This window comes from Cherax quadricarinatus, chromosome 70 (assembly GCF_038502225.1).
Source record: "Cherax quadricarinatus isolate ZL_2023a chromosome 70, ASM3850222v1, whole genome shotgun sequence".
Classification (NCBI taxonomy): domain Eukaryota; kingdom Metazoa; phylum Arthropoda; class Malacostraca; order Decapoda; family Parastacidae; genus Cherax; species Cherax quadricarinatus.
In genome coordinates, this window is record NC_091361.1 from 20,812,651 (window position 1) to 20,825,538 (window position 12,888).

A 12,888-nucleotide genomic window follows, 5' to 3' on the forward strand; every position below is an offset into this window, starting at 1 on the left:
CATTGTTGTACATTCAGTAGAATGGAGTATTCTGTTAGGTAGTGTATTTAAAAAATAATAAAGTTAGATTGGGTTTTAGGTTTAACATTTATGTGATATAATTGTGAGAAACATTTAAGATATACAATTTATAAGGTTCAGTTATTCAGTATTTATTTGGTTTTGGGTGAGTAAGTGATCTTTGAGAAGAGACTTGAATTTATAAACAGGTAGTGTTTCTTTTATATTTACAGGTAATGAGTTCCAGATTTTAGGGCCTTTTATGTGCATTGAGTTTTTGCAAAGTGTGAGATGGACACGAGGAACATCAAAGAGTGATCTGTGCCTTGTGTTATGGTCATGTGTTCTGTTGAGGTTGGCAAGGAGATGTTTGAGGGGAGGGTTAATATCAGAGTTAAGTGTTCTATGTATGTAATAGGTGCAGTAATAAGTATGAATGTTTTGTATGGTGAATAGGTTTAGTGTATTGAATATTGGTGGAGTGTGCTGCCTATAGTGAGAATTTGTTATCATTCTAACTGCAGCCTTTTGTTGGGTAATTAGTGGTCTGAGATGGTTACTTGTTGTTGAGCCCCATGCACAAATTCCATAGGTGAGATAGGGGTAAATAAGAGAGTGATATAGGGCCAGGAGGGCTGACTGTGGAGCATAGTACCGTATCTTCGATAGTATGCCTACAGTCTTGGAAATTTTCTTAGAAATTTGTTGTATATGTGTATGAAATTTGAGTCTATTATCAAGGTGGATTTCTAAGAATTTTCCCTCTGTTAGCTTTGTGATAGGTGATCCGTTTATCATTATGTTAAAATCGAACATTTCTGCTACTTTGAGCTCAATTTCAGAGTACTTTTCATTGTAAAACCAGTCAAAATCATCTCAATTTTTGTAATATGTCTTCCATTCTATAAAATGAGACCAGGAAAACTAGAATACAACAATAAATACCATACGAAAATACTACAGTGCAAAGTGGCTGTTTTAATCCAAAAACACGGTCAAATTTTTTTCTCATTACGCACTGTGCCCTGCAGTATTTTTTTTATACTGCGCACACTGACCACATAGACCCATTCTTTCATATGTAGGCCTACCAGCTTTCTCTCACTAGATCTGAGGGCACTAGAATTTAAGCATATTAGTACGTCAAAAACCCTGGGGCGTAAGCAGTACTAGTATGGCCGAAACCCTGTTGTTATGATTCAAGGGAAGCTACTGTTGCTATGATTTAAGGAAAGCTACTGTTGTTATGATTTAAGGGAAGCTACTGTTGTTATAATTTAAGGGAAGCTACTGTTATGATTCAAGGGAAGCTACTGTTGCTCTAATTTAAGGGAAGCTACTGTTGTTATGATTCAAGGGAAGCTACTGTTGCTATGATTTAAGGGAAGCTACTGTTGTTATAATTCAAGGGAAGCTACTGTTATGATTCAAGGGAAGCTACTGGTGTTATAATTCAAGGAAAGCTACTGTTATGATTCAAGGGAAGCTACTGTTGTTATAATTCAAGAGAAGCTACTGTTATGATTCAAGGGAAGCTACTGTTGTTATGATTCAAGGGAAGCTACTGTTCATATGATTTAATTCCTTTCAGGGTCCAAGGCTAAAATCGGAAGGGGTGCCCCAGTGTCCAAGAAATTTTGAAGAAAAAAATTTTTTTTTTTCTTACAGAATTAAAGAGTGTATTTTTGTGAAGGTTGTAAAACCAAACAAAAAATTCTGATCAGTACTTACCGAGATACAGTGGCGAGAAGTTGACCCAAAATGACCGGGTGGCGGCAACATCGGCGATTTCCACAAACTCGCATTTCTTTATTTTACGTTTTTTATATTTTTTCTTTGCTTTTCTAATTTTTTTCTTTTCCTAGTAACATTTGGGACCTGTGAGACCAATACTGTATATAATGTATATATATAAACTCACTGTATTGAACACAATAACCGCACTAAAGTTATTATTATACTATTGTTTACCACTGTTGTTTATTACAATAAACATGCACAAATCTTGTATAATACTAATGTTCTATCATATATTTACATATTTACAATCACTGGACATGGTTTTAAAACTGCTGGAGCTTGTGGAACTCCTTGAAACAAGGCACCATGCACAGAGGCACCTTACATTCCTCGCATATAAACTGAGTGTCTTTGCGTCTTTGTTGCCATCGTTTTGTTTGTGCACAGACAATGCATCTCTTCTGAGCAAATTTCTTCTTAGTTGCAGGAAGCTGTATAATGACGTGATCAACTTCCCTCCTCAAACGCTTGGGTATATCCTGAGGAGGTCAAGGACAGTTTTGTATAGCAGGTGTTGTTACCTGGTATTTCATTATGAGTTGTCTGACAACAGACAAACAAAATTCACCATACGGTGGTCTGTTGCCAGTCTTCACTTGGTACATATTATATGCATTGAGCATTGAAATGTCCATGAGATGGAAGAAAAGTTTCATGTACCACTTGTAACTCTTATGAACAAAATCAACAAAGCCAATCTGCATATCACATTTGTCAACCAAGTGCATGTTTTGTGTATAATCAATCATTGTCACTGGCTTTTGAATATGTTCATTAGTCACACTATCAACTTTGCCACTGTCTTGCATTTCGTTACGGTGAATGGTTGTCAACAATGTGACATTTCGTTTGTCATGCCACCGAAATGCCATGATGTCATTGGCAGTAAACACCTGCACATCTTCACCACGAGTGCCTGCGTTGAACCTGGGCATATGTTTACGTTTAGAACGCACTGTGCCACACACATCTGTCATGTTCACTCGCAAGAAATCACTGAGTAAAGGGCTTGTGTACCAGTTATCAGTATATAATGTATGCCCCTTACCAAGATAAGGTGCCATTATGCTTCTCACTATGTCACCTGAGATACCCAATAACATCCTGGTATCTTTCAATGTTTTACTTCCCGTGTATACAACAATATCCAATACCAGGCCACTGTCACAGTCACAGAGTACAAACAGTTTTATACCAAAGCGTTTCCTCTTGGTCGGTATGTACTGTTTGAATGACAGTCTACCTTTGAACAAAATCAAAGACTCGTCAAGTACAAGTTTCTTGAATGGATAAAACTATATGTTGAACTTTTGTTTCAGATACATAAAAACATTTCTAATCTTGTATAACCTGTCACTTCTGTCAGCCCTGGTTTTGTCAGAGAAGTGCAACATACGTAACAGTAAGATAAACCTGTTCACTGGGATGATTTCACTGAAGACCGGGGTACAAATTAGCCGATCTGAGGACCAGTATGATTTTATATTATGCTTATAGACATGAGGCATAAGCATTATTGTAGCAAAGAGCAAATACATTTCTGCAACAGTTGTCTCTTTCCACCGGTGAAGTCTTGACTGTTGTGATATCATCATATTTGCCATGGTGTACTCAAAATACTTGTTACTTTCCCTGACAATAGTTTCCATCAAGGGCTTGTCAAAGAATAGTTCAAAGAATTCCAGTTCATTTGCAGTGTTTCCAAGGGGACAATTAGGACATCATAAGCTGGTTGTGCTGGTAGTTGTGGTTGTGGTGGGCTGGTGGCTGACGCTCAGCTTTGTCCTTGAACTGAGGAGTCAGCAGCGTGGGTCCCAGCCTGCGCTGGTGAGTCATGCATGGCCATGGCACTACCATCACCACTACCACCACCTACTGATGCCTGTGGTCTATCCATGCCAAGTGTAGCCACATCATCCTTACTTTCACTGTCTATTCCTGGTGTAGGGCCACGGGATGTACTCCGGGATGTACTCCATCCCCTGGGTACTGCATAGGGAACACTACCCGAGCGCATGTGGCGGCGTATATACCGATGCTTCACTGGTGAATATGTTTCCTCATTATCACTACTCGAATGATCGGCAAGAGCAATAAAATCACAATCCACATCACTATCATCATCATTACTGAAGTCAGAGGCCTGGCCACGCGAAAATAATAGTTTTCTCTTGCGATGAGGTATAACTGAATGTGACTGAGGCATGCCCACACCAGAGGTAGAAGGTTGAGGATCGTCAGGGTTTTCTGCACTATTATTGATATCCTGGTCATTCCTTTTGGTCACTAACTGATCAGAGTCAGAACTATCAGACAGGAAGAGGAGAGTCCCAGTTTTCCTTGGAGTGACAGCTGCCTTGCAACAAGGCATGGTGAACAAAGGTAACTGAGCCGGCGTTCCCACAATGCTATGTGGGCGCCTAGAATTTTTGTTTACAGTGCACACACACCACGCAGACCTGTTCTCTCGCATGTAGGCCTACCAGCCTTTTCACACTAAATTTGATGCTGTTAGAATTTTTGCGTAGATCTACGGTTTGGACCCTGAACGTAAAGCCGCAGATCTATGGCACAGACCCTGAAAGGGTTAAGGGAAAATACTGTTGTTATGATTCAAGAGAAGCTACTGTTGCTATGATTTAAGGGAAGCTACTGTTGCTATGATTTAAGGGAAGCTACTGTTGCTATGATTTAAGGGAAGCTACTGTTGTTATGATTCAATGGAAGCTACTGTTGTTATGATTCAAGGGAAGCTACTGTTGTTATGATTCAAGGGAAACTACTGTTGTTATAATTCAAGGGAAACTACTGTTGTTATGATTTAAATGAAGCTACTGTTGTTATGATTCAAAGGAAGCTACTGTTGTTATGATTCAAGGGAAGCTACTGTTGTTATGATTCAAGGGAAGCTACTGTTGTTATGATTCAAGGGAAACTATTGTTGTTATGATTCAAGGGAAACTACTGTTGTTATGATTCAAGGTCCCCTTAAAAATAACTATGGGCATCTTACTGACAAAGAGAATGAAATGTGCTCAATTTTAAATAATTATTTTCTCTCGGTTTTTACACAGGAAGACACCAACAATGTCCCAGTAATTAATTTTTATAGTGGGCCTGAAGAAGATAAATTATGTAACATAACAGTCACTAGTGAAATGGTTATGAAACAAATAGATCGACTGAAGCAAAATAAGTTGCTGGGACCTGATGAGCTTTTTTCAAGGGTTCTTAAGGAATGCAAAATGGAGCTCTGTGAACCATTAACTAATATTTTTAATTTATGTCTTCATTCAAACAGGTGTAGTGTCTGATATGTGGAAGATGGCTAATATAATTCCTATTTTTAAAGCAGGGGACAAGTCGTTACCGTCAAATTACCGCCCAATAAGCCTGACCTCAATTGTAGGCAAATTACTAGAGTCAATTATAGCTGAGATTATAAGAAACCATCTCGATAAGCATAGCTTGATTAATGATACTCAGCATGGATTCACGAGAGGCCATTCTTGTCTAACTAATTCATTAACTTTCTTCAGTAAAGCTTTCGAGGCTGTTGATCAAGATAAAGAATTTGATATTATTTACTTAGATTTTAGTAAGGCTTTTGATAGAGTTCCGCACCAAAGACTGTTAAAGAAAGTGGCAGCTCACGGCACTGGGGGAAAAGTGCTCTCGTGGATCGAGTCATGGCTCACAGACAGGAAGCAGAGTGTCCATAAATGGGGTTAAATCTGAGTGGTGATCTGTAACAAGTGGCATTCCACAGGGATCAGTCTTGGGCCCGTTGTTGTTTATAATATATATCAATGATCTTGATGAGGGAATTACTACTGAAATGAGCAAATTCGCCGATGACACAAAGATAGGTAGGATAATTGATTCAAACGTAGATATCAGGGAACTTTAGGAGGATTTAGACAAACTCAATACCTGGTCAGAAAAGTGGCAGATGCAGTTCAATGTAGATAAATGCAAGATTCTGAAGCTCGGGAGTATCCACAACCCTAGCACTTATAAGTTAAATAATGTAGAACTTAGCCATACAGAACACGAAAAGGACTTGGGGGTTATGATAAGCAGAAACCTTAGACTAAGACAGCAATGCCTAAGCATAGTAATAAGGCAAACAGATTACTGGGATTTATATCAAGAAGTGTAAGCAACAGAAGTTCAACGGTTATATTACAGCTTTATACATCATTAGTAAGGCCTCACCTAGATTATGCAGCTCAGTTCTGGTCTCCATATTACAGAATGGACATAAATTCGTTAGAAAACATTCAGTGTAGAATGACTAAATTAATACATAGCATTAGAAATCTTCCTTATGAAGAAAGATTGAAAACCCTTAAATTACATTCACCTGTTAGACGAAGAATGAGGGGAGACATGATCGAAGTGTGTAAGTGGAAGATGGGTATTAATAAAGGGGATATTAATAAGGTCTTTAGAATATCTCTCCAAGAGAGAACCTGCAGTAATGGATTTAACCCTTTCAGGGTCCGTCCCGTAGATCTACGGCTTTACGGTGAGTGTCCAAACCGTAGATCTACGCCATGAGCTCAGCTCACTCTGATAAACTGTGAGTGGTACATTTGGGCCTAGATATGAGAGAATACATCTATGTGGTATGTGTGCACCACATAAAACAGATCCTGCAGCACATTGTGTATAATGAGAGAAAAAACTGAAATCATGATTTTTCGATTAAAACAGCGACTTTGCAGTGTTTTTTCGTATGTTTTTTATAGTTGTATTTGCGATTTCTTGGTCTCATTTGATAGAATGGAAGACATATTACAGAAATAGAGATGATTTTGATTGGTTTTAGCACTGGAAATGGCTTGAAACTGAGCTCAAAGTAGCGGAAATGTTAAATTTTTGCCGATATTCAAGAGTAAACAAACGACCTCACACGTCTAATACACGTCAGCTGGTGGGTCTAATATACATTCACAAATATGGTGATGATATTTATACAATTATTACAGTATTGCATAACAGTAAATCTTCTATTTTTTGGTGTGAATAAAAATTCATTATGTGAATAAAAAATCAAAATGGAATTTATTTGTAAAGCCTCAAAATGTAACTAATGAATAGAGGAAATGTTAGTTTAGTTCCAGGAATGCCTACATTGTTTATTCTGGAGCCTATTTTGAAATTGGAATATTTTGAACTTTGTGTTAAATTGGCCAAATTAACAATTTCCGATCACTTTATTTTGTAGTTGAAACAGTTGATTTGGCGATTTCTTGTGCTCAATTGATAGAATAGAAGTAATACTAGTGAAATAGCTAAGAATTTGGTTGATTGGAATAATGTAATTGGCCTAAAATGGGAGTCAAAGTCGGCAAAATCGCCGATTCGTAAATATCGCTGACACATCAAAATTCGCGAGAGCATAATTTCGTCAATTTTCCACCAAATTTCGTACTTTTTGTTTTATTACCTTCACAAAAAGATTCTCTACGATTTCATAAGAAAAAATAGCAAATTTTTTTTTTTAAATTCTTGGACACTGGTGCGTGACTTCAGATTTTGGCTTTGGACCCTGAAAGGGTTAAATTAGACAAGTTTAGATTTAGAAAGGACATAGGAAAGTATTGGTTTGGAAATAGGGTAATTGATGAGTGGAACAGTCTACCTAGTTGGGTTATTGAGGCTAAAACCTTGGGTAGTTTCAAATTTAGGTTGGATAAATGCATGAGTGAGAGTGGTTAGATTTGAGTGGGACTTGCATATGGGTGGATAGAGTTATCAGAGCTTATTTCTTGGGTAGTTTTGAAAATTTGGTTGGGTAAATGTTTTGTTAATGGGATGGATTGTAAAGGACCTGCCTAGTATGGGTCAACAGGCCTGCTGCAGTGTTCCTCCTTTCTTATGAAACTACTGCTGTTATGATTCAAGGGAAGCTACTGTTGTTATGATTCAAGGGAAGCTACTGTTGTTATGATTCAAGGGAAGCTACTGTTGTTATGATTCAAGGGAAGCTACTGTTGTTATGATTCAAGGGAAGCTACTGTTGTTATGATTCAAGGGAAGCTACTGTTGTTATGATTCAAGGGATGCTACTGTTGTTATGATTCAAGGGAAGCTACTGTTGTTATGATTCAAGGGAAGCTACTGTTGTTATGATTCAAGGGAAGCTACTGTTGTTATGATTCAAGGGAAGCTACTGTTGTTATGATTCAAGGGAAGCTACTGTTGTTATGATTCAAGGGAAGCTACTGTTGTTATGATTCAAGGGAAGCTACTGTTGTTATGATTCAAGGGAAGCTACTGTTGTTATGATTCAAGGGAAGCTACTGTTGTTATGATTCAAGGGAAACTACTGTTGTTATGATTCAAGGGAAGCTACTGTTGTTATGATTCAAGGGAAGCTACTGTTGTTATGATTCATGGGAAGCTACTGTTGCCATGATTCACGGGAAGCTTTGTTAAGTCTTGATAAAGCTTCTCTGGAAGTAAAAAAGTGTTAGGATATCTACTTTTTGGCTAACATCATCTTACTTACCTCCAGACTCAGTATTCCAGTAGTAGGTGTAACCTTCAGGGGATTTAGCTTCATACCACTTCTTCTTGACAGGCAATTCAGGGACCTTAACTTCAACTGCTTTCTTCTTGCCAACAACAATTTCTGCATTACTCGCTGCGGCAACCTCGCTGATCTTAGCTCCCGTCAGGTCAGGGTTAACTTCAATATCATTCTTATAGGCTTTCAAGGCTGCCTATGTTAAAAAAATAATTTACAGTTATAATAACCTTTTTTCTTTTAACTGCACCAGCTGCTTTCTTCCAAAAATTACATTCACCATCATTCCCTTGATGAAAAGATTGAAAAACAGACTGGAAAGCACACATTGATACACAGTTACCTTATTTAAACAAATAAGCAGATTAAATAAAGCAGCAACAGCTAATGGAAGATGTTATTAAGCCTTAAACGGTCCAAACGTATATATACTTGCACAGCGCCCCGAATATTTTGAAAAAAAAAAGGAGGAGGAGGAGGAGGAGGTATCATGTGGGAGTTCGATACGTGGATTAGGGTAGAAATACTCACGTAGGCTGTTTTACGTATATTGCTGTTATGTGGACAGAGCTCTTGCCAGCCGTACCTATCTCCTTGCTACCACACGTAATACTGCCTAGCCGGCTGGCCAGTACCCTGTAGTGGGTTTTTTAAATAGTGTCAGCTCAGCATGAAAGACCGTGACTCAAGACGGTTGGTCGTTGATTCAACGGACGGTTACGGTAACTGGTTACTAGACTGGTAACTGGTTACTACTACTGAGAGCTCGGCGACGCTAACGTATGTCGTCTCGACATACAACTAATACAACTAGAGATGGCAGGTACACGGCTTGGGCTGATTCTATACAATGTCAAAGTACACAACATGAAACATTATAGATACATAAGTAGAACATTGGAATGAAAGCTTACGTAACTGAAACTGTAATGTAATACAAGGTATACTATAGTACAACTTAAAACCCAACAAATGAACAACGAACTCAACATTGAGATTACAAGTGATAAAAACAAAAATTTTGATCGATCGATCTGTATTCATGTGATCTACGGATTCTGAGGAAGGAATATATACAAAGAAAGAGTGTTTAACAGAAAGGCAGATTCGGTGCACGCAAATCTAGACTGTTAACTCTCAGAATGCGGAGAGAACATGAACACAAAAAAAAAATTCTTGAATACTGATAAGTTGATACTGTAATTATTCATCTATACAGGTTATTTACATTTAACCCCAACTCTGCTAGGGTAAGATTGGCATATGCAGAATGGGTGTCATCTCTGGGAGGATCAAACTCTGTAGCATAGGCTAACTCATGCTGTATTTGAGGCAAAACTGAAGTAGGCGTTACAAATGATACTTGAGGATTTCTCAATACCTGTCGTGTACGTAGGGAATAACGACATTCAGGTTGATCATCTGACTGAGTATCAGAGGAAGAGAGTACAGGATCAGGAGGATTGTCAGAGTCTGTCACATTAGTCTGGGTTGGAACGTCATTATCATCACATACTAACTTCATATGATCCAAATGCGATTCTTTATACTGACCAGTACTAATCTCTAACCTTATACTTATTACCAGTGATATGTTCAACTACGCGATAAGGACCAACAAACTTTTGATCAAGCTTTGGCATTGCAGGCGATTTGTTAAAGTTAGTCAGCATAACTCTGAACCTACTTTGATTTTTTGATGGCTTTACTCAGTATTTCGACTCTTGTAAATTCAGCTGTTGATTTATGAAGTGTTTCAGTTCTTCTAAAAACACTTTGAGCTAAGCTGAGTGCGAGTTGCTCACGAAATCATCAGGGTTGTAATTTGGTTTGGATTAGAATACAACAACTCATAAGGCAAGCGTTTATCTACACCATACAATGCATAATGTGGAGTGTCACCTATAGAAACATTGTAAGCAGAATTTATAGCACACTGCACATCAGGTATAACTTCATCCCAAGTTTCACTATTGGGATTGATAGTGGCTCTCAAGACATCAAGTACTTTCTTATTGGTTCGTTCCGCTAACCCATTGCTGGCAGGATGATGAGGAACAATGGTGGATTTAGAGATCTTGTACAAGGTGCACAAATTTTCAAGAATTTCATTACAGAATTCACCTCCATTATCTGTTACTAGGGACTTAGGAGTGGTATGCCTGCAGATAATGCGTTCTTTAACGCTTTAGCTACTGTCTCGCAGTCTTATCTGCAATAGGAACTAACTCGCAATATCTGGTGAAATGGTCTACCATAACACACAGATGTTTGTTACCTTGGAGGGAACATTGGAAATTAGTTAACAAATCTAGCGCAACTCTTTCCCAAGGTTCGCTAGTAGTTGGATACACTTGGATTGGATTAGGACCATTAGCATTGCCTTTATGTTGCATGCAGACACTACATTTCCTAACATACTCAGAAATATCAGTTTGCCATACGAGGCCAAAAGTATTTTAATCTGGCTTGTTTTACTGAGCGATCCATACCAGGGTGTGCAACACCTGGTACATCGTGAACTAGCTGTAAAGCTACATTCACTAGTGACTGTGGAATTACTAACTGGTATACTCTTCTGCTTGGAGTACCTTTCGGCTGTTCGATACAGTAATTCTTGGTTCATGAGAAAGTCACTGATGGGTGCTGGCGGCTTCACAGTCAGAATAAGATCTTCCTGGAGCAGGAATCGAATCACACCAGACCACATGGGATCTGTTCGTTGAGCATTGTAGTAACCAGTTACCAGTCTAGTAACCAGTTACCGTAACCGTCCGTTGAATCAACGACCAACCGTCTTGAGTCACGGTCTTTCATGCTGAGCTGACACTATTTAAAAAACCCACTACAGGGTACTGGCCAGCCGGCTAGGCAGTAATGCGATGTGGTAGCAAGGAAGATGATACGGCTGGCAGAGCTCTGTCCACATAACAGCAATATACGTAAAACAGCCTACGTGAGTATTTCTACCCTAATCCACGTATCGAACTCCCACATGATAAATGGTGGCAGCGGTGGGATTCACCTTTGACCCTGGCGCTACTCACACAAACAGCCTTCAAACGCCTTGAATTACCCTTAAAAACGTAAATCCACGCTCCACACCGCTGCACACCATTTATCATGTGGGAGTTCGATACGTGGATTAGGGTAAATACTCACGTGAGGCTGTTTCACTATATTGCTGTTATGTGGACAGAGCTCTTGCCAGCCGTACCTATCTCCTTGCTACCACGTGTACTGCCTGCCGGCTGGCCCAGGTACCCTGTAGTGGGTTTTTAAATAGTGTCAGCTCAGCATGAAAGACCGTGACTCAAGGCGGTTGATGGTTGATTCAGCGGGGCCAGGTTCGGTAACTGGTTACTAGACTGGTAACTGGTTACTACTGCAGGAGAGGAGGAGGAGGAGGAGGAGGAGGAGGAGGAGGAGGGAGGAGGAGGAGGAGGAGGAGGACTAGGAGGGACTAGGGAGGGAGGGAGGGACTGGGGAGGGAGGAGGAACTGGGAGGAGGAGGAAGGAAGGAGGAGGGGAGGAGGAGGAGGAGGAGGAGGAGGAGGAGGGAGGAGGGAGGAGGGAGGAGGGAGGAGGAGGAGGGAGGAGGAGGGAGGGAGGGAGGAGGGAGGAGGAGGAGGAGGAGGAGGAGGAGGAGGAGGAGGGAGGAGGAGGAGGAGGAGGAGGGGAGGAGGGGAGGAGGAGGAGGGAGGGAGGAGGAGGAGGAGGGAGGAGGAGGGAGGGGAGGGAGGAGGAGGAGGAGGGAGGAGGAGGGAGGAGGAGGAGGAGGGGAGGGGAGGGAGGAGGGAGGGAGGAGGAGGAGGAGGAGGGAGGAGGAGGAGGGAGGAGCAGGAGAGAGGACGAGGGAGGAGGAGGAGGGAGGAGGAGGAGGAGGGAGGAGGAGGGGAGGAGGAGGAGGAGGGAGGAGGGAGGGAGGAGGGAGGAGGGAGGAGGAGGAGGCAGGAGGAGGAGGGGAGGAGGAGGGAGGAGGTGGAGGAGGAGGTGGAAGAGTGGAGGAGGTGGAGGAGGAGGTGGAAGAGTGTAGGAGGTGGAGGAGGAGTGGAGGAGGAGGTGGAGGAGGAGGTGGAGGTGGAGGAGGAGGTGGAGGAGGAGGTGGAGGTGGAGGAGGAGGTGGAGGAGGAGGTGGTGGAGGAGGTGGAGGAGGAGGTGGAGGAGGAGGTGGAGGAGGAGGTGGAGGTGGTGGTTTGACTTTGTCAAGCCAAGATCTCTGAAAAGGTCATTGAGGTCTGTTTGATTTGGGTAGTAAGGATTCCTCCCAATTTTGTTACATAGTGTTATGTGTGAATGTATGGTGAAAGCATTTCTTTCATTTTTTGGGTCACTCTGCCTTGGTGGGAGATGGCTGAAGTGTTAAAAAAATGATGAACAATAAGCTATGCTAAAGTTTGAAATAATCTCATTTTCTAAACAGATTCTTTGCAAATGTCAACTATACTTTCCTAAAAATAAGTTTCTGCTACATTTATTTACTTTCTAAAATTTAGAACAAAAACTTTTTGTTTTTATTTTTAGGTTACCCTGCCCACCAAGGCAGGGTA

General features: G+C 40.6%; 1 protein-coding gene across 1 annotated transcript in view; it reads right to left on the reverse strand.

Moving 5' to 3' along the window:
* LOC128705357 (WW domain-binding protein 4) overlaps window positions 1–12,888 on the reverse strand; it is a 53,837-nt gene that overhangs the window by 32,829 nt on the left and 8,120 nt on the right. The window contains exon 3 of the mRNA XM_070099932.1: window positions 8,321–8,534. Within this exon, the coding sequence (XP_069956033.1) occupies window positions 8,321–8,534 (214 nt within the window). The remainder of the gene's footprint in view (window positions 1–8,320; window positions 8,535–12,888) is intronic.